General features: G+C 39.8%; 1 protein-coding gene across 1 annotated transcript in view; it reads left to right on the top strand.

The window, feature by feature from the left end:
- Nucleotides 1-22941, top strand: part of LOC101485157 (protein tyrosine phosphatase non-receptor type 12) — a 59190-nt gene that overhangs the window by 15216 nt on the left and 21033 nt on the right. The window contains 10 exon segments of the mRNA XM_004548187.3: nucleotides 12763-12871; nucleotides 14400-14476; nucleotides 14623-14718; nucleotides 16276-16314; nucleotides 16615-16686; nucleotides 16829-16888; nucleotides 17711-17853; nucleotides 18631-18697; nucleotides 18783-18860; nucleotides 20559-20657. Coding sequence (XP_004548244.2) covers nucleotides 12763-12871; nucleotides 14400-14476; nucleotides 14623-14718; nucleotides 16276-16314; nucleotides 16615-16686; nucleotides 16829-16888; nucleotides 17711-17853; nucleotides 18631-18697; nucleotides 18783-18860; nucleotides 20559-20657 — 840 coding nt within the window.

Below are 22941 nucleotides of genomic sequence, written 5' to 3'. Positions count from 1 at the left end.
AAGGATTAGACACTCATTTGTAACTGTGTCAACAGTGCCGTCTTTGCCTCCCACAGTAGATGCACAACACATAGTAGCACTGCAGATAGGCAGCCACTCCCCTCACTTCCAGCTGAAGTTGTCATTTTCAACACTAAACATCTCAATGTGAGATATTTTGAGAAGCCAGCAAAGGTCTTATCTCAACAACAGTGAAATAAACGTTAGCCAGCCATTTAACAGTTAACAGCAACCTGATAGCCACATTAGCCTTTTTGTTAAGTTGTCATTAAGGTAGCAGCTAGCAGCTGTGGCTAATAATGATTGATAATGTTCATGTTGGACATGAGTAGCAAACATTATAATTACTGCTGCTTTTTTATTAATGTAGTGTTAACAGAATAATGGGCACTTCAAGTCCTTGAAACGAGGAACCAAAGCTATGTAAAGCGCGTGTTCTCAACAATATTAATAGGTCGCAGGTTGTTGCAATCCACTTGGCACTGTGTCAGTCAATATGTCCGAGGTAGACTTACTGATGCTCCGTGAGTGGCTGGTTGCAAGCTGGGTGACGCGTTAGCCAAAGTGCTAGCAGCATCCCCGGCTAACCTATACATCGTGTCAATGTGATATTTTAAGCTGGAAGTGCTTCGGTGAAAAGAAAATTCCTTCCTGCACAATGTGCATAATACTTTGTCGGTCAACTGTTCCGTCTTATTTTTTTTTTTTTTAATGCTCAAATTTCCCATAGAGAGGGCAGGGCTCTAGACTAACTTTTTGCCATGGGCGTACCGGTACGGCACAAAAGTTAGGCGTACACAAATTTTATAATAATTTATATAATATAATGTGTTTTTCTGGATACACTGTGCTTTTTCAGCATTCAAAGATTGATGACACAGTGTCAGAGCACTGGCTATTAATTTCAGAAGGATCAGGCCTTAACTTAACAGAAAAGTTAGCAATAGTTCTTTTCCTATTACAGCTACATCCACTTCTGTCGTGCCTAGGCTGCTCACTAGGGCTGGGTATCATCACTGATTTCTATAATCCATTCGATTCTGGTTTTCAAAGTCCCGGAGACGGAGACGGGCCAGAATGGACGGAGACGGAGATTGGAGACGGAAAACTGTTCTTGAAGTACAGAGAGAGAGAGAGAGAGCTAGCTGTGCATGAAGTGTGATTTTAATAGTCGTGGAAGCAAAACAGCAAAATTCATGACGACATTGATCAAATGTGAAGCGCAGTTTGCTGCTTCTTTTGCTGCTGGCTCGGTGGATTTTGGTTGGAGAGAGACAAAACCTGCAGCTCAGAATCAGCGCAAAAAGACGTAATCACAGCGTGGACCGGACGCATCAGGATCGCTAAGCTCCGACAGCGTGTCCGTCTACGGGCCGTCGGTTGAGAAAGCCGAGAAAGACAAAGCTGATTCTGATGCGTCGGTCCTCTGTGTTTACGTCTTTGTGTGGAATCCGTGTACCTGCTCTCATTTGCTGTTTGGTTGTTGTTGAAATGGTTTTGTGAGCTTTAATCTGAGAATCTGGCGTTTCTGGCAAAACACAGTTATGTTTAAAAGTCGATTCAGGATTTAATGAATTGATATCGCTTTATTCAAGCTACTCACCTCCCACTTCCACCTGCACTTTCAATTGGACCAAGGCCAATCAGAGAGGTCCCGCCCCTGACTATCTCAGATTGGTTTAGTCCACGATAGGGGCATAATGTGTGTCTGTTGTTGACCACAGGGAATGTTGCAGATTTTTTTTTTTTTTTTTTTTTTTTTTTTTTTGCTACCCGAACAGTTGGTCGCACAGGTGCAACCAAATATTTTTTATTTTTTTTTAGTCGCACCACTGAAAAATTTGGTCGCATTTGCGACCAAATTGGTCGCACTCTAGAGCCCTGGAGGGCCAATCTGCGTTTATCCTCCAAATTGAGTTGATTGGTTCAGCTGCCCGTCACTACTAGATCAACTGCCCATTTGCGCATGTGGAAAGGTAACTCTACTTGGACAAACTGCCCGAAATGCGTTGACAGAAACATTTCAGGAATTTTGAGTCATTCTGCACCCAAGATGCGCCAATACCGTGAAAAGTTTTTTGTATCGAGTTAATCGTGATGACGGCTTAATCCGCGTTAAAGTGTTAATTTTGACAGCACTATTATTAACATGAAAAAAAGTTGGGGCAAAACTCACAAAGTGTTTTCTATTCATTTTTTTTTTTTATTCAAAGAAAAACTTGAATATAAAAGCTTGTTTAATAAAACATCAACATGCTGTTTTATATTAGGGGTTGGCTTTTAGCTTCGGCTAAAGCCATTAGCTTAGTAATGATCTTCTTGGTAAGAAAGTCAGTGAGACGGAGACGGTATATTTTCACAAAATGTCAAGCTGTTCCTTTAATATTTCTGCGGTTGTTGCTTTGTCTTAGCCACATCTTTCTTTATAACTGAATATGACTTTGCACTTGTGCAGCCTTTTACTGATCGGGGACATTAATGCCACAGTGAAAGAAAGGCAGAGCACACAGATCAGGCTGATTGAATTGTCTGAGTGAGGGAAGCACAGCAACAAACTCACACAGACCCTTTTAGTCTCCATGCTGTAGCAGTGCATCTTTTCCCTGCATGCTCGCAACGCGGGAGATGGAGTTTTCTGAGAACATTGTGAGGAGTGACCTATTTTGGCGTGTGTGTATGTGTGTCTGCATGGAAGGTGACCGTCAGTGCTGCCTCTCTGCCAGTAGCGCTCAATAACCGCATTTCCTGGCCACACACATTCAAAAACCTTCTCCCCTTTGCTGTAGCAGGAAGAGCTTATTTTCTGCCAGTCAGCTGAAGAAGAGTTGAAGAAACAGAATGTGCTTGCCTCTATGTACAGTGGGGCAAAAAAGTATTTAGTCAGCCACCGATTGTGCAAGTTCCCCCACTTAAAATGATGACAGAGGTCAGTAATTTGCACCAGAGGTACACTTCAACTGTGAGAGACAGAATGTGAAAAAAATATCCATGAATCCACATGGTAGGATTTGTAAAGAATTTATTCGTAAATCAGGGTGGAAAATAAGTATTTGGTCAATAACAAAAATACAACTCAATACTTTGTAACATAACCTTTGTTGGCAATAACAGAGGTCAAACGTTTACTATAGGTCTTTACCAGGTTTGCACACACAGTAGCTGGTATTTTGGCCCATTCCTCCATGCAGATCTTCTCGAGAGCAGTGATGTTTTGGGGCTGTCGCCGAGCAACACGGACTTTCAACTCCCGCCACAGATTTTCTATGGGGTTGAGGTCTGGAGACTGGCTAGGCCACTCCAGGACTTTCAAATGCTTCTTACGGAGCCACTCCTTTGTTGCCCGGGCGGTGTGTTTTGGATCATTGTCATGTTGGAAGACCCAGCCTCGTTTCATCTTCAAAGTTCTCACTGATGGAAGGAGGTTTTGGCTCAAAATCTCACGATACATGGCCCCATTCATTCTGTCCTTAACACGGATCAGTCGTCCTGTCCCCTTGGCAGAAAAACAGCCCCATAGCATGATGTTTCCACCCCCATGCTTCACAGTAGGTATGGTGTTCTTGGGATGCAACTCAGTATTCTTCTTCCTCCAAACATGACGAGTTGAGTTTATACCAAAAAGTTCTACTTTGGTTTCATCTGACCACATGACATTCTCCCAATCCTCTGCTGTATCATCCATGTGCTCTCTGGCAAACTTCAGACGGGCCTGGACATGCACTGGCTTCAGCAGCGGAACACGTCTGGCACTGCGGGATTTGATTCCCTGCCGTTGTAGTGTGTTACTGATGGTGACCTTTGTTACTTTGGTCCCAGCTCTCTGCAGGTCATTCACCAGGTCCCCCCGTGTGGTTCTGGGATCTTTGCTCACCGTTCTCATGATCATTTTGACCCCACGGGATGAGATCTTGCGTGGAGCCCTAGATCGAGGGAGATTATCAGTGGTCTTGTATGTCTTCCATTTTCTGATGATTGCTCCCACAGTTGATTTTTTCACACCAAGCTGCTTGCCTATTGTAGATTCACTCTTCCCAGTCTGGTGCAGGTCTACAATACTTTTCCTGATGTCCTTCGAAAGCTCTTTGGTCTTGGCCATGGCGGAGTTTGGAGTCTGACTGTTTGAGGCTGTGGACAGGTGTCTTTTATACAGATGATGAGTTCAAACAGGTGCCATTCATACAGGTAACGAGTGGGGGACAGAAAAGCTTCTTACAGAAGACGTTACAGGTCTGTGAGAGCCAGAGATTTTCCTTGTTTGAGGTGACCAAATACTTATTTTCCACCCTAATTTACGAATAAATTCTTTACAAATCCTACCATGTGAATTCATGGATTTTTTTTAAACATTCTGTCTCTCACAGTTGAAGTGTACCTCTGGTGCAAATTACTGACCTCTGTCATCATTTTAAGTGGGGGAACTTGCACAATCGGTGGCTGACTAAATACTTTTTTGCCCCACTGTATGTGTGTGAATTATTCAGTGTACCAGGGAAGTACATTGATGCTGACTTGTTCAGCCAGGAAACAGAAAGTAGGTTAGATCCACTAACAACTACATCTAAAGCACTCTTTCCGTCTCCATCATGATCTCTGTTGGCATTTTTTTAAAAAACATCATTTTCTTAATATTTATACTTCCTCAGTCTGCTTCTCATCCCAGTAACTGCCCTGGCATCTTTAAGCCATTTAGGCCAAGTCATTGTGAAGAAATGTGTCTCTGAGCACATGTGATTCAGTCACACCCTCAAGAGGGTCTGTGAAGTCAGCCCTGGGCTGCTGGGGGCATCGCCCTGCGTGTGCATGGCAGTGGAAGTCAAGCGTTCACAGGAAATTGGCCAGCTCATTCACACTGTTTAACTTCTCAGACTGATGGGAAATAAGAAAGTGATAGAAACGGACATTACCGGTAACAGAAGGTAGAAACAGAGTACGTAAGGAAACTGAGCAACGGGAGACATGTGAATGCTGGGAAAACTAGAAAAATAATGAGTAGTATGGTAACAATGATAAATGTGCAAAAAAAGAAAAAAAAACATTTATTGCTCTGAAGTTTATTTTATTGCACCAAAAGAACATGATAAAATGGAGGAAATTGGAGCCCTGTAGATATTGGAGCAATTCGACAGTTGTCTTCAAATAAATGCTAATGAGCTTTTGTTAGGTAAGGTTTCAAGATACATCCATTTGCAGTCAGAGCCACAACCATCCAGTGGTTTCAATGTGGTCTTGCCTAGAAATTGTTCATATTACTCACATGTATTCTGCCTGTGGTTTTCTTTCCTGTATAAGTGGTTTGGGGGGGATAATTTATTTTTTGGTGGTTAGGGCCATAAGTGTGTGGACACTGATGCAATTTTTGCCTCTGTACACCACCACAGTAAATTTAAAATGAAACAATAAACATGTGATTAGAGTGCAAACTAATAACTTCGATTCAAGAGGTGCAATTACGGTTTAATTACTTTGAAATGCAGCTGAATTGCCCCATTTGCAGTGCTCTTTTCTCATGTGACTGATCTACATCATTTCTTAACAGATGTGCTTCATCCCCAATTAGTTTAACAAACAACAATGTGGCACTTCAAGGCCAGAGGTGCTTTTCTAACTGTAAACCAAAGTACATCAGATGTTCTGTTGTTGGCTGCAAGAGGAAACACACGTTTCCATGCATCTCGAGCTTTTGAGAAGTCTACTACTGTTATTTTTCATGGCAATCCCACTAAAGTAGATTGCTATAAAATTACTGTTAGCTTTGGCCGGAGTTGTGCATAAACCCGAGTGTCAGTTATAGAAACCATTAAACATGCACTGAGTGTGGGTTACTATGTTACTTGTGCATGCACCGCTTCTCAGTTTCATTAGGATCAAATTAGAAGCTTTTGAGTAATCTTGACAAATGCAACCCAGCTTGTGAACGATGATGAAGCATGTACTGTCAAAACGTAGCCTCGCTTTCTTCTGCTTCGAACATCTGCAGGTGAAGGTTTTGCTAGCTGGCACCTCTTGGTGAGTGGCGGCTAAACAATCAGAGCACGTAAATGTCATAGTAGGTGATCAATTTATTTTAATTTTTTTTTTTTTTTTTTTAAGAAAAAGGCAGAAGCTAAAACAGAAATGTATTGAAAGCATTACGTGATTTTAAAATTTCAACTTTGTACACGAGAATGATGTGATGACTTTAAGGGTGTGAAAACCACAGGACCTGTCACAAGTTTTTCCGAGAACACAGCAGTTTCCTGTGGTGTTGGGTACCTGTGTTTTTCATTGTGCTGACATCTTTCCTGAGGGTAGAAGAGTTATAGGCAGTTGTATTTCTTGGTTTAAAATTGCCACCAGTCATTGTTGTGATCAGCTGGGATGAAATCAGTACAGAACTGCTGAAACTCTTAAGTTTGCATGAAGTTTATTTAACAGCTGATTCATTTTAAGGGATATATCAAATAGCGCTGAATCCTGGTTCTCATTTCTTTAAATGTGGTAGTAAATGGATTATTCTCTGTTGAATTTATATTTATTACTGTTACAATAAATCAAAATTCTCTTTATTTATTTTTTCCTGCTTAATTTCTCCCACCCAGAGGTGCTCTTTGGCAGAAACGATACATCCACCGTCTGCTAGATAACAAACAAGACTTGAATAGAGGAGTGCACTTGAATCCCAATAGAAACAGGGATATTTACTTTTCTTCGCCCCCACCTTCTCCATTCAGAACAGACGCTAGTATGAAGCGACGGAGTACAACGGGAGCTTGTGAATAAACGTCGGACACAACAATAAAAGAACCCATTAGCTTAGTTATCATGAGCCTCTTGAAAGCCTCGACTCTCTCCTTGTCCTTTGCTTCCCCTTTCTCCCCCCATCTTTTCCTGCTGCCTCCGCTTTCTTTTTATATTTGACCTCAGATCACTTTTTCTCCTTTATCTGAAATACGCAAGCTCTGATCTCCTCTTTTTTTCACTCGAATTTTCTTACACTTCACTTCTCTTGTTAGTTTGTTTTATAAACGTCACACTCTTCAATTCTTCAGACATTGAAATTATTTGTGAGAGGACACACATGCTTTGGTGTATCTCTGTGTTTTATGTAAGAATAATTGGAAATAAAATTTAGGACAAGTAAAGGTAAAGCAGTATTTTTTTTGTTAATCTGTAATGATACTGAGTGATAAATGACAGTGAAAGAAACATGCTTAGTTTGAACGACAAAAGAAATATGTAAACGGTGCAAACACATATCTCTCACAGTAAACATAAATCATGGAGAGTTATGGCTGTTTTGAAATTTCCTAAACTGCCACATCTGTAGTTTATGTGTAAAAGAAACAAAAAGCTCAAGAGTTGTTTTGTTTTTGTTTTTTTCAGCTTACTCCGTTTTCTGAGCTTAAATATTTTGCACAAATTGCCTTTTGATTGAAATTGATTGAAACAATAATCATATGATTTTATGAGTGTCTCACATCATTGGTGGAAGAAGTTTGGCTCACGCTTTTTTACTGTGTTGTAGTTCATTGAGGTTTACAGCCATTTATTTATGCACAGCTCTCTTAAGGTCCCACCACAGCATTTCAGTCAGGTTGAAGTCTTGACTTTGACTGGACCATTGAAACATCCTGATTCTTTTCTTCGTCAGCCGTTCTGTTGTAGATTTGTTGATGTGCTTGAGAACGTTGTCCTGTGGCATGATACAATCTTGATTTAAGCTTTAGCTTTTGAACTGGTGTTCTCAGTCTAGACTCTAGAATAGTTTACAGAGGAGTTCACGGTCGACAGTGTGACTGCGAGGTGCGCACGTCCTGTGGCTGGAAAAATAAGCCCAAATCTCCCCTCCACCACCGTGCTCTATAGTTGGTATGAGTTGTTTGTGCAGATATGCTGTTTGGTTTTTACCAAACATGGTGCTGCGCAGTATGACCAAACATCTCCACTTTGGTCTGGTCTGTAAAAGGTCATTGTTCCAGGAGTCTTGTGGTTTGTTCAGATGCAACTTTGCAAACCTAAACTGTGTTGCTATGTTTCGTTTTGTTTTTATAATAAGAAGAGACTTCCCCTTTTCAACCCTTCCGAACAAGCTATTCTTGTTCAAGCTGTTTTTAATTATACTGGGGTGAACTTCAACATTTAACAAGCTAATCGAGGCCTGCAGAGTGTGAGTGTGAGATGTAGCACTTGGGGCTTTTTGTTTGTTTGTTTTGTTTTTTCCAATTTCTCTGAGCATTGTCTAATCTTGTGGGGAATTTTCTGGAACATCTCCTCCTAAGAAGATTGTGGCAAGATGTTAACCCACCAGAATGCCCCAGACCTACAAACTGCAAATGAAACTTTTGCCTTAATTGACAAGTTTGTCAATTAATCAGGTATATTTGATTAGCAACACATAGCTGCTACTTAACTTCTTAATTACTATGGAAGCCGTGCGGGTGTGAGCTCAGCTTTTCACAGGACTGATTGGAGTACTGTTAACATTTTCTTCATCTAATCTTCTAATATTATAGAGGTATCTTTTTACTCTACCTTAAATCACATAGGCTTTCAATTAAACAAGTGGTTTTAACTGGTAATAATATTAGTAATTATAACTAAGGACTGATATTGAAACAAGTGCCTTTATAGGGTTGATCTTTTGTTGGTTGTTTCATTAATTCCTTTTCAGTTGTCTCTGTGGTCAAGACAGGAAAAAAAAAAAAAGGCCATGCTGAGTTTACATCCATTGTTGCACAACTTCTCAGAAAATATGCTAGCGTTGATTAAAGGAACTGATACATTTAAAGGCATATATTTTGATGGAGTAGACAATTTGGAAGCAGTTCCTAGTTGCCATTCCTGTAATTGTTGTAAGTGACACTCCACAGACAAGTCAGCCCTGCTCTATCAGCAGATTAACAAGTGATAAATAAAGGCGCTGTCAGTGATGCTGAAGATAGCGCTCTATGGTGAATTCATGACTTAAAACTACTGGTTTTGCATACATGCTTTTAATTATATTTAAGAACATCAGTATAATTTACAGATTTGTTATCAGTGACTGTGTGAAACCTGGGATACTAAAACGTATCAGTTACAAATGTTTATGATTGTTATTATAGTACATTTGTGTGTTGCTAATCCTTGTTAGCTAAAAGCTCAAGTTTCAGATTGCTCTTGACACTTAGTTTCAGGCAGGTTTTACTACTTTTGGCTCTGCGTTATGTCATTGAACAGGTATCCTTAAAATCTAATCAAGAAGCCCCGCCCACTTGCTGTCCAAAAAACACCTTTTTTGTGTCTATCATAAGAAGATTGCTTAACGATAGGGTTGCCTTATAGCAGCATGGTAGACAGTGAGTGAACTAAGGACCTTTTATCATCTCACAGAATAAGATTGAGTTACATCGAACTGTGAACGATGCAAAGCTATTCACTGGAGTAAAAACTCAAAGTTTAACTACACATTCTATCCCTCAGATATATTTAAAGAAAAAGAAGACTTGTAATTTCAACATTACATCTCAGTTTTTCTACATGATAAAGAAATACTGCTGTAGTAAATTAAAAAAATCTATCAGCTTGTCTCCCTGGGCTTATAGAGTAAGTAGCTCATTGCCCAGACTGTCTTGTAACTGTAAAACAGAAGATACCAGAACTATCCACCTAAAAAATACATTTTCCAAAGTCATACAGTGGGCCGATATTGAGTCTGTGTCAGGCTGATTCTGGCCCTTAGGCCTTATGCTGCACACCCCTGCCCTAGAGTTAATTTTGCAGAAATTTTGAGTGTAGCTGCTGTTACTGCTTGGTTTGTCCTAACTGGCAGATAATATATTCTGTCATTCAAGATTAAAATGGGTGATTAAGGGGGCAAAAATCTGTACGCCAGGTGCCACCGAATGTCTAAATCCACAGGATTTAATGGGAAAATGAATTTGATTCCCCGGGTTTCCTGTAAATGAAACAAAAGGGGCTACAAAGGGAAGCTACTTATCATCATTACTGCCTGACTTCTCTACTCGTTTTGTGTATGTGTCTATGTGAGAGTGTGTTTCTGTGCATGTCTGCCCGGGCTGTGGCCCAACACAGAAGCAGACCTCTGTTGCAAATGTAATTCACATGAGGCCAGAGGAGCTCTAACGCTATTACCACACACACACACACTCTCACACACATGCACAGCTGTGTTGCCGCCCACGGTCTCTGTTTCGCGCTCCTTTTCTCTCCGTCAGTTCGTAAAATTTAATTTTGAAAAACTGATCATGTCATTGGGGGGATTCTTGTGTGCTGTGCTCAGAAAATATAAAAAGATTCAAAAGACAACTTTCTGGAAGTCAGAAATGCTTTAATTATTTACGAGTGAAGAAAGAACTGATGCACAGAAACCACTATCTAATACTTCTGTAAGCATTGTAGATTTTGAAAAATCAAGTATAGTCTTTTTTTTTTTTTTTTGTTGAAATGTCACATTTATTCAATGCTAATATGTCCACTAGCACTGTAGTTGTTACAAAAGTGAAACGAGGAAGAAACACAAGGAGTTGGGGTGTGCAGTGCCGTGCTACAGTAACAGGAGGAAAGCCAGAGAGAAGAGGTGGGACCATTTTTCACACGAGGCTCCAGAAGCCTGAACGCCCACGCCGACTTTCTCAGACTTAGAGAGAGAGAGATTCCTAATTTCCTCAATGTCTGAATAACCAAGAGGAAAGAGATTAAACAGACTTCAGAAATATCTTCTTTTTTTTAAGGCCCTTGAGAGTGACACCATGCGAATGCTATCTAACTTCAGCAGCAAGAGTTTTATAATGGTACAAAAGTTTTGCTGTGCTTTTGAAGTTTCTTTAGACTTTCACTGTTAAACTCAAGACCAGAATGAAGATTAAAAAAAAACAAAGGATTCAGAATAGGCTTAATAAAATGTGGTTCTTTAAATTAAAATTTTTTCCTCTTCCTGATGTCATTTTCTATCACAGTAGCAGTTGTCTTGACAATAAAGACTCATTGAAAAGTCATTTTATAGTGTATTAAGCTGCTTTTTTTTTTTTTTTTTTTTTTAGCTCAGTCTTCTGTGGCCACAAATGGCGCTTTCGGTGTTGAGTGTAGGTCACCTTCATTTTGTAAACGCCCGAAGCCCAACACATAATGACTGTAGTTACACGAGTAAACAGAAGAAAATATAGTGTTCTCCTTTTGTAAAGATATCCTCATCCTTGCCTGCAGTGTTCAAGGACAGCTAGCTAAGCTCTGGCCTGCTGTCACACAAGAGACCCACGTACTTGTGCTCTTCCCATTTCCCATTAACTGAGTGTGTCTTCATCAGTGTCAGCCACTATTAGATTTGGACACACTTAACTTTATGCACTGTCACACAGAGAGGACTGGGAGTTCGTGTGTTAGACTGTGGTGTAATGGTATTAATAGTGATGTCAGCGTAGAAGGACTGATAAAATGGCATTTCTGTGTTTATAAATGGGAATAACCTGCTTGTATCTAAGCTAAGACAAACACTGAAGTGAAACATGTTTCCCACCGATTTAGTTTCCGTCTGGCGCGAGTGGATGCAACGAAAGGAGGCAAACATGCTTTCTTAAATGAACAAGGATGCACGGATCCAACCTTTTCAGCTCCTTGCACGCACTCGGGCTTGGAGTGGAGCTGACGGAAACAAGTTGTGGACCTAAAAGCTTGCAGTAAAGGTTAAAATATGTGGCTGAATATATTGCAGTGTTTACAAGTGCTTGATGTGTACCCCTCTGGACGCATGGTATATGTCCTGCGATAGTCGACCCATACTTTTGCGAGCATGTCTAAAGTCATTGCAGCCACTGCTGTTGTTATGCTACCTACCGGCAACCACGGGAATCTCACGAATCCCTTCTTTGGAAAAGTATGTGCCTTGATCATTACTGGTGAACACCTGGGGAACTCGCAGTCACTATGTAAAATTGGTCACAAAGAGAAATGCTGGTACACTGAGAACCTCTTTGCAATTGCTGTGGTTGCTGCCGTTGCCTGTAGTTTGCATGAAAAATGCAGACTTGTCCTCAGTGACTTGGCAACTACTCGTCAAGTGGTGGTGAGAATGTGAAAAGTGTGACACGTGACGGGTGGCCTTCAGAATAAGAATGAAATGTGTTGATTGCAGCGTTAAATCGAGACTTTTTTACTTTGAAGGCCTGGTTAGTATTAGTAGGCAGGTAGAAGGCAAGCATTGGCAGACAGTTCAGCATCTTCCATACGATCTACAGGCAACGTGCTAGCAAACCAGTTTTTGGTGCCTTGATCTGGAATGTGGGCTGGTTATCAACAATTAAACTTTCACAACAAGAGCGAGGTTATTTCCCACGAATATGTGAATTGTGGGTGGTCTTCTCTCAGACAGATAAAAACTAAAAATGAAAATGCTGAAATGAGTTGCCGGGTATATACCCCGGTTGACAGTCTAAAGAAAGAGTATGTTGGGAGCACTGAACACTGTCTATTAACCATCATCTGTAAGTTCTATTTTTTTGTTTTGTGTTGGGGGTTTTAGCGCTGTTGTCTAGTGCTTGCTTTCTCATTCGAGCTCACCAGTTTTCTCTCTTGAGTGATACTGATGTTGATAGGCTGATTTGTGTCTGACTTGTATCACTGATTGACCCTGCTGTCTTATCATATAATAATACAATAATCAATGTTTGAGTTCTTCTATTTGAAGACCAGTTTATACTTTTAACCACTTCACATGGTAAATGTCTAACTGCTAAAGAGAAAAGCAGTGTTTTACAGTCTATGTCCTGTTCTCTTGTTTGTTTTTAGCGGTTACGACGGTTATCTACCAAGTACCGGACAGAGAAGATCTACCCGACCAACATAGGGGAGAGAGAGGAGAATGTGAAGAAGAACAGATATAAAGATATACTGCCATGTAAGTCATGTTCCACAGATGAAAGATTCTTTCCCACAGGACACATTTGAACTTATCAGAAACAGGTGAAACTAATAAAAATTTATGACCATGTTACTTTTCGATGTACCTTTCTTGTATGTTATACTGGCAACTCGGTGAATGGAGCCACTGCTGATTTATCCACTTTCTTTTAAGAAAACAGGATAAAAGTTGGGGTTGGTATGTAAAGATGCCAACTTTTTTTCTTTAGCTTAGAGTGGCATAATTTATCTCATAGCTTCCACGTGATTTAGTTAGTTCAAATTTCTCTTGTTTTTTTTTTTTTTTTTTTTTTTTTTTTTTCAACTTTCAATGTATTCAATCAAAAATTAATAGACAAGGCTTCTTCATACTAAGAAGACATGGGGAGGACAAAGGGGACAAAATGGGCAAATTCTGGTAATTTGGTATGCCCAAACCTTCAGATGCTACTTACCTAGTTAACTCTGAAAAGTGGGAGGAGAATTGGAGGTGCACAAGAAATTAACTTTTGATTTTTATGGGAACTTTTTGGTCACACCTGGCCTTTGCATTAATGTGCCTCCTTGCTACGCTACAATGCTGCTATAAACAAGGATTTAAATGGAGCATAATGTTTAGCATTGTTGTAGGTTTTGGTGGTTGTGTGCTGCCTATGAGTAGGTAAAAATATCTGTGGACGATTTTTGCTTTACTCCTTCCGGTTGGCATCTTGTTTATCAAAATGCACATCTGGCCTTTATGTATGCGCACATATATGCATAGATCAAGGCCAAATGTGCTGCACTAGCTTATCATTCTGCATCTTTTTCATGACTGTAGTTGATTCACAGCAATAAACGCACCTGCTTTCACTTGGCGTTTTGATCAGAAGTGTTGCCTGACAATATAATCTATATGAAACTTTGCTCCCTGCATGACGAGCAGCTTATAAGCGTCATGCACATATCAGCTCAGCTTTAAAGGTCACTGTACACCAGAGAAAACGGTGTTCAGTTAAAGCTGGTAACAGCCCCAACAAATGTCAAATATCTTTTTAGATATTGTCACCTGCTCGTGTTTACTTTGAGGGTTTTATTCTAACTACTTGGTTAAATGAATGAAATTTAGGAAATAACAAAGTATATTTAGAGATCCATTTATAGCAGCTACAGCTGCCGTAGGTCATGCAATGGTTTCCTACACAGAGGTCTTGCGGTACTTAATAATAACCTCGGGGGAAGCTTACGTGATCCAACATCTGTCCTACTTTTTATACCTTTATCCTGCTTTTCTCCTCTGTCCATTCATTCATTAAGGCTTTTAGTGAATGGGTTGCTGACAAGGCAAAGGAAAAACTGGTTCATCTGTGACAGATGTGTATGCACACACACGCACTGTACATAAAAATGGAGGATAATACTGTGTCCATTATATCACATATTTTACTTGTTCCCACTTATATCCTCATTCATTTTTTGTTTATTTTTGTTTCAATAAGAAGAAAATGTTTTAATAGAGAAAATATTTCTTTCCATTTCCTCCCCAGTTGATCACAGTAGAGTGAAGCTGAAGCTAAAAACAACCAATCAGGACACAGATTACATCAATGCTAACTTCATTAAGGTAAATGTCAGGTTACTTTACCATGTTCTCTGGCATGTTGTTTACAGTTTAGTGGAAAAGTTCTTATAGTGTACTGAGTCATGTGATTAATCCTCGCTGAATGTGTTAATATAATTGATCGGTGAACATGTTTTCTCTGCTTTCAGGGTATGGATGGCCCAGAGGCCTATATTGCAACTCAGGGTCCACTGCCGAACACTGTCATCGACTTCTGGAGGATGATCTGGGAATACAATGTTGCTGTGAGTTTTCCTTACTAGAAGACTGGAAGTCAATGGATGGGGATATTTTTTTTGTTTTTCTCATTGTGAACAATTGAATCGTGTATCTAAGTGCTGTTTTTGAGCTAAAACGTTGAAGGTAAAGAGAGCAGGAAAAGTCTGATGTACAGTTTGGATGCACTTGATGGGGGTTTTTTCTTCCCGTCTTCATTAATAGACTGGATATCTGATTATTGGCTTCTTTGCAGTGATTTGATCCAATTTCAGCAATGTAAACTTTTATCTACTGAGGATTTAAATGGAATTAAAAAGTCTTTAAAACTAGAACCTGGTTATTTGCCAATTTATAAATAATGGTATTTATAATATATAATAAATAAAATATTTTAAAAAGTGATGAAGAGATCAAAGAAACACCCTTCAACCTTCTTGTTGAAGTTTGTCCACCAGAGGGCGAAGTTGTCTGAGCAGAGCATAAACAAGCAAAAAAATAACTACACATGTCACACATAAATACAAAATATCAGCTGATATATCAGAATGTTGGATTCTTAAATCAGTAAATAGTACTGTCGATTATGATGCTATACTAGTCTCTGAGCGAGTCGGCTTGCTCGAAACAAACCTTTCTAGGCTCTGTAAGGGTTACAATATATAAGGTTAAGGTTAGGTTATATTCTATAACGGGAATGGTAAAGCAGTTCAGTTCAATAGTTTAAAGATGTCTTTTTAGTAATCGAGCTCTATGAGGGGGGGAAAAACGCTTCGGGGTGTTGCGTTGACTGTTTTGTTGCAGTACTGCGAGTGACCACTAGAAGAGCACAATAGCAAGGGAGAGGTGGTGCTGCAAGAGCTGGAAATGGCACCTTAACAGTGCAAGTATTTGGCAAGCTAGCCACAAAAAGCATAAAAACTGCTGTGCTGCCGGGGGATCTTTTGTTAGCAGGGTGGCTGAAGAGGAAGAGAGGGTTTATTACCTAATGTGTTTTTGCAAAATGCTGCAAGAACTAGCCGCAGCTAACAGAAGACTTTTTTTTTCTTTTTTTTAATGTAAAATGTAATTCTCCTTTTTTTGTTTATTTTTCTTTTAAATGAGCGCTTACTCTTTCCAAGAGTGCCGATTTGGAAGAACAAAAGGTTTGCGTCATCACACAAATTGGAGAAAAAATGTTGACATTAGTGGCGGTTAAATAAATTAAGTGTACGAAGTAAGACTGTAATAATGAAGATACTCAAAATAAATATTTAATTGTGTCGTCAGGAATTAAGAGGCAGATGGAGAGTGCTTATGCTGTAACCAGATGGACAAAGATGAGAAGAGGGAGGAGGGCTATGATTAGGTTTAACTAGTGCTATGAAGAGGGATGAGTCTGCAGCTTTGATAATTACTCCTGTAGGATCAAAGGAATGACCTGAAATGCAGCTGCATGGAAATGTGTGATCAAACGTGAAGGATGCTCTGCTTAGTTTCTCTAACTCTTTTAAATCTAAGCACGCAGGAATGAATAAAAATCTGCGTTTTTAGTTTTGAGAGCTTAAATGTTTATATTGTAATCCTTCCTTTTTGTGTCTTCGCAGGTTATTGTGATGGCTTGTCGAGAGTTTGAGATGGGAAGAGTAAGTGTGCACATTTTTGCACATGTAAAATCACAACTGCTTTTCTTTTTTCTAATAAAAAAAAAATGTTTGTGGAAAGAGACGATGTGAATTCACACTGATCACTTATTTTGAGCTCTATATTGCTTGCACGTATGGCTATAGTAAGCACATAATTAGTCACTTATATTTGTCACCATCTATGTTCTACATGTCACATTAATTGTTTATTTTGAATCTGAAAGTGTGTGTTCACAGGAAGCTGTGGTGTCTGTCTCGTATTTTGTTCTCAGCCAAAGCTAACTTTTCTTCTCTGGTTAGAAAAAGTGTGAGCGGTATTTCCCGATGCAGGGGGAGCAGCCTATGAGCTTTGGCCCTTTCAGAATCTCCTATGTAAGTAGACAAATCTGTGATGATACAGCTCTGTGTGTGTGTGTGTGTGTGTGTGTGTGTGTGTGTGTGAGTGTGAGACGAGTGCACGTAGCAGGTCTGCGTTTTGGGACTGCCTCTTTTCTCACATGTTTTTGTTTTCTAGGAATCGGAGCAGGCCAGAACAGACTACTTCATCAGGACTTTGACAGCACAGTATGAAAATGTAAGTGCTTTCTCTCGAGACCTCTTCATTAATACCTAATGTAGTTTATCAAGAAACCAGTCTAAAGTAAGTGTTAACTTTCAGATAACGCTACAGCCTATCACAATAGCGACAAGATTGCCTACAAATAAACTTCATATCCACATGTTTTCCAACAAATACAATTAGGCTTTCTTTTTGCAGCCATAAACCCAAAGTCCCCCTTCAACTGCTTGCATGCATCTAAACGCCAACCTTTAAATTTGAGTTTGAGGAAAAAGGAGCCATTTGACCAGGAGCCAAATGTTGCACGCAGGACGATTGGTGCATTAAAAAATTCCCGTTTGTGCTGAATGACCACAAACATCCTTCAGACGTCTCAGGCTGTTGCAGTGCAATATCCTGACAGGTCTGCATAGACAGTCAGACAGTCACGCTGCACTCTTGTTTTTTTTCTATTTGTTTGTTTAGGGTTTTTTGTGTGTGTGAGGGATTTTTTTTTTTTTTTTTTTTTTTTTTTTTTTAAAACATCCAAACAAAAATAAAACAACTGGTCATGCTCCAGATCTGATGCACCGTCTTCAGGCTTGAATACTGCAGACTACAGATGCATCTGGAGAGAGCTGTTTGGGTTAGTGTGAAAAACGATTTCCTTTGTGTACAAGTTGGAGGTCCATGGGGTGGGATTATACTTAAACTGTGTGTCAATAAAGTTTTTTTTTTTTTTTTTTAAAGATTCAGTTTGGCAACATTGTTCATGGCATATCATAGTTTCACTCCTTCACCACTGAACCAGCTTTCATCTGACTCTCCACTCAGTTATCAACGTTTGTTTTCCTGCAGGAATCCCGTAGGATAACGCAGTTCCATTATATGAACTGGCCAGATCATGACGTCCCCTCATCATTTGATTCCATTTTGGATATGATTGGGCTGATGAGAGAATACCAAGAGAACAATGATGTCCCAATATGTGTACACTGCAGGTAGTTATGCATGCATCTACTCTTAGCTGAAATTGAGTTTTAATGTTTTTGTTGTTTTGGTGAAATTCAGCTAATATGTGAAATATATGAAATTTCTAAAAATGGATTCATGTAAAATGCTTAATTGCCTTAAACAAAGCAGGTTTTACCCAATTTACTGAAGCTGGAGACTTGACAGAAAGTTCTAGGCTACAAATGTAAATATTATCAGTATAGTACAGTAAGAAGCTTAAATGGTAAAGTTATCAACTTGAGTGTAAACAAAAGCAGAATAATTACAAGCCCACAGTTTCTAGCTTTCTGCTGCGCACATGCATGGGTGTACACACAATGCACACACTCGTCTCCATGTGTGTGTAATGAGCTATAATGAGCAGCCTGAGGACATTTCCTGGTTCCTCTGTTACACAGCAGGACTTAAAGCTGCATCTCTGCATCTGTTAAGATGCTTTGTGTGGGTTGATGTGCGCTGTTTGTGTGGAGAAACGGTACTCTTTATAGTAGCAGAATGCTTGCTGACAGCGTGAGATCACTTTTTATGATTTTTTTTTTTTTTTTTTTTTTTTTTTTTTTTTTTTTTTTTTTTTTTTTTTTTTTTGTGTGTGTGTGCTTCTGTGAGGCTCCTGTCTCCTTCCTGTCTGGATGAGGTGTTATTACACACATGCAAACAACATACAAAAAGAGCAGATGCTTCTCAGTAATAGAAATCTAGTTATCTAGTGCACCGATACAACAAAAGCTTATTTGTGTATATGTGTGTGTTTCCACTAATCACAGTGCAGGCTGTGGGAGGACAGGAGCTATCTGTGCTATTGACTACACATGGAACCTCCTCAAAGCCGGGGTATGTCAACACACACTTACCTGTGCAAATGTACACATTAGATCGATTTTAACATTTCTTTTAATTCTCTTTTAACGTTGTAAAGAAAATTCCAGAAGATTTTAATGTATTCCGGTTGATCCAAGAGATGAGGACACAGCGACACTCGGCTGTTCAAACCAAGGTTTGTTGCCTTAGCTTTCATTACAGATGTAAATTAATGAAACGGATGTTTATGCAGAGCGATCATTTATTTACTTGTTCCATACCAGCACAGAAATGCTAATCAGTCCTCAGAAGCTTTACTGCTGCCACGCACAACCATGGCCCTGAGGTCACGAACTCGAGACGTCGTCATATATAACACCCTTTTTATATATAGGGTTTTTCTGTATTAGATGTGTTCTCGTTACTGGAAATTATGTAGGAGTATTAGAGCCACTTATAGAAAAACATTTACATTTTGAAAATAAAGTCAAAATATGGAGATTACAGGTGTTTCAAGACAAACTGCCACGGCTGCTATACCCTCTACAAAATGCCTTGTGTCGCTGAGTTAGTGAGATCGTACTTGGTTTCATTTAAAAGGAAGTAATTTCTCTTTTAGCACATAAACACAGTGGTGTGATAAGTAAAAGAACACTGAAGAAAAAAAAAAAGCAAACACAAAGTTGGAGGACTTGGCCAGATTTGTCCAAAATGAAATGGGCAGGTGAAAGGATACTAGTGGAATCACAAGAGGCGATAGGACAGCTGATCAGTTAGTTTCACTGACTCGTCTACACAAGGCGTTTTGTAGAATGTATATGAGCCGTGGCATTGGCAACTGTAATCTCCACATTTTGACTTTTTTCTCAAAATGCACACAATTTTTAAATATTTTTCTTAATGTGGCCCTAATACTCGGTTGTGGGAAATAATCTGTTCGGTTTAGATGAGAAGTGGCACTTAGGTAGCGTGCCACAGGCAGGAGGTAATTAAAATCAGCACGAACACTCCCTCAGTGGGAATTCTTTGGACAGTCTTCTGCTCCTTTGTCACATGGGTTCAATCAGACAGACACTACACAGTTTGTTCTGTGTCTGCAGGATAAAGTTTGTTTAATGTTGATGTGAACCTTGATCGCCTGGCTGTAATGTATGTGTGGTAATGGCTGCCAAGTAGATTTTCATTTCCTTCATTGTAATTAAAAAAAAAAAAAGGCATGTTATCATATAACTGAAGTGTTAAACTGTATTTCTGCAAGATTTGGAAAAGAGATATTGTTAACCTTCTGTTCTTTTAAGGGTATAATGTTCGAATGCACAGCTGTAATAATAAGCTTATTTCCTGCTAAAGGTCGCCCCTTCATTCTCATCTCGTTTTGCTACATACCTGGTTGAAAAGGTTCTTTCATTGTCTCGCGTTCCCATCGCTGCGTGTAACTGGTTGAGGTTGTTTTGCCACAATTTTTAACATGGGTGTGTTTTCATGTTTACTTCCTGTAGTTAATGTGTGATTTTCGCCAGGAGGCATTTTGCACTTTGACATAGAGTCAAATTTGTACCTTTAGTCCGAGCTGTTTCTTTTTCTCTCCCAGGAGTGAAAATGAGCTCGGTTAATTGAATTACAGAATTGATTTGCCAAACGCTGACACAGGTTTGAGTTCAAAGTCTCAGACCGCCATCCTGTAGGAAGCTTGTAACTAATGAAATCTGTTTTGATAGAGTGGAAAGTATATTTGATTTGATATTGATTTGCTGAAACTTGTTTTTTCCCCCTCCTCTACTTCTCTCTTTCCTCTCACATCTTGTGCATTTAACCCTTATCTCTTTCTTCATGCACCAGTTTTTTTTTCTCTCCCTCCTGCCTCATCATGTGTCTGTTTTCTTTCTATCTATAGGAGCAGTATGAGCTGGTTCATAGAGCCATCGCTCAACTGTTTGAGAAACAGCTACAGCAGCTGGAGAGTCCCACCAGCACACAGATCCATGATGGCATGGTATGACACACACACACACACACTGTGCATGCTCTGTAGTGTTAAAGCAAGACAGGATGTCGCTGAGTAACTTACTGGGAGTGGAGGGGAAAAAAATACAGATAATTAGTCACAGGGGAGAAGATGGTGTGGAGAGGTCTAAAGAAAACTTTTGTTTACAGACAGAAAAAGAAGAGTCATTGTGATTGTGCTTAAAACGAGAGATATCTCTGTACAGAGTACTCTGAGGACTGCAGACAATTTCAGCTATTTAAAAACAACTGGAAGCGCTTTGCTCTGTCACTTACCACTGACCTCATTTTAAATTGCTTTACATTATCCTCTATTGCCCCCAAATACACAAGCGCTCTATACAAAGTGTCCTGAATTGTCTCTGGTCCTCCTCCCATGGCCAAAAAAATTTTTCTCATATGATCAAAGTTTGTTGCAAATGACACTGTACAACGTAGGTCTAATAAACTGAAACTAAAGCTTGATGTATGTAGACTGTATGAGAATTTCTTCTTCTGTGTTTCGTCCTCAAGTTTGAATAGGGCTGCTACAACTGGGAATGGATGGCTCATAGATATGGACACTTTGATATGACCCGATGCCACCAGTTTTTTTCACAATGACCTTTCATTTAGGACAGTGCACAGCATATACCCAGCCTAAAGAACAAAACAACACAAAAAAAGAGGGACAAATATTATTTCCCAAACTTGAAAGACACCAAAACTTTGTGTTTTTAAATATTCACGCTCTAATCTCGTTTTGGAACACAAATTATCATTTAACTATAGATTCTTCCTGTCATCCCATCAAGCAGCCTTAAAGAGACTACAAGCTGCTCTATATTTAGAGAGCTAGACCATAGAAGGACTGCACAAGCTTCACTGTAAGAGGTTGAAATCAGTAGAGCACATTAAGTGATATAAACAGAAACTGCTGTTACTGTAAGTGAAGAATAATTGCAAGTAATAATAAATGTATTGTGAGCAGATAAAATACCAGACCATAAATCTGCTGCCTCTTTCTGAGGCATGTTTGCTTCAGTTGCTTTTTAAGAGAAACAAGCTCACAAATGCAAGTTTAAGTGCAGCATATGCAACATGCTATACAAATACCCATCAGCATTTTACACCAGTGGCCTCTGAAGTAATGCAACCAGTTTCTGTGTCAAACGTTTCTGCCTGAAGAAGATGGGAAGCTTTAGGTGCTAGCTGTGTTGAGGTGGTGCCATTTCACAGCCTTTTAATCCTAAAGAGAAATTAAAATGATGCAAAGCAGCATCAGGTGAGGTAACATCAAGAAATGAGTGCTCCACCTGACCTGTGAAAACATAGACATGGTGGAAATGGGAATCAATGAGAGAGCTTTTAAGACTGGCAAATCTTAAGACTGTGGGAGGTGTGGGGGGAGGGGGGGATACAGAGCTGATGAGACAGTGTGCTGGCAGTAATCCAGAAGCTCACTTCCTGCTTAGGAAGCTTTGGTGACATCACTTCTCTCCCATAATGCACTCTGAGTCTGAGAATAGAAAAACACATCCGTTGGGAAAGGGCGACCCTCGCAAGACACGGTCACACAGACGGACACAACTGTTTTTGACATTAGAAAAGAATCTGCTGACATACTTTGTAAAGTGGAGCTCAATATATCTTTGAGCGGCTCTAAAATGTGGACAAACTTTATCACTACTTCCCTTGTTTTAAAATTTATGCTATTAATCATTTAAGGATAAGGTGTGGTTTGCACCAAGCGTGACATAAACTGCAGCACAAGTCTGTAGCTGCTGATCGTGACCCTGTTGTTATCTCACTTAGTTGCAAGTCCAAGAAGAACGCTGCACGCACAAACAGCACATCAGTATTGCTGTGCTGTACTGACTCAGTCCATACATGCATTGACTCATGTCCAGTCAGCCATTGTTGGTGACTAAAACACCCACATAGGTGATCTCTGTGGCATTGGGAACAATAAGCCTCCACATACACGCATCCCACATGTTTCTCCGCACGCTCACGCCCGCCTTTGTTCACAGGAAACCGTCCCACTAGATCGGTTCTCACAACATACGTGGACATACGGAGCTAAAGAAGCTGTGTTCCTGCCCTCTTTTCTTAGATCAGAATTTAGTTCCTCGGCAGACTAGAGCGTTCAAATGGCCCGGTTTGCCCCTATGTCATGAGTTTGATAATGAGAAGATGACAGGCCAACTTCAGTTGTCAGAGTGGGGAGGGAGTCAAACTAATGAGTCACAGGGGAGAAGAGGAAAGATGAGAGCTGAGAGGAAGAGAGAGAA

This window comes from Maylandia zebra, linkage group LG17, assembly GCF_041146795.1.
Source record: "Maylandia zebra isolate NMK-2024a linkage group LG17, Mzebra_GT3a, whole genome shotgun sequence".
NCBI classification, from domain to species: Eukaryota; Metazoa; Chordata; class Actinopteri; order Cichliformes; family Cichlidae; genus Maylandia; species Maylandia zebra.
The sequence above is the reverse complement of the archived record's forward strand: the minus strand, read 5'-3'. Positions and strand labels throughout refer to the sequence as shown.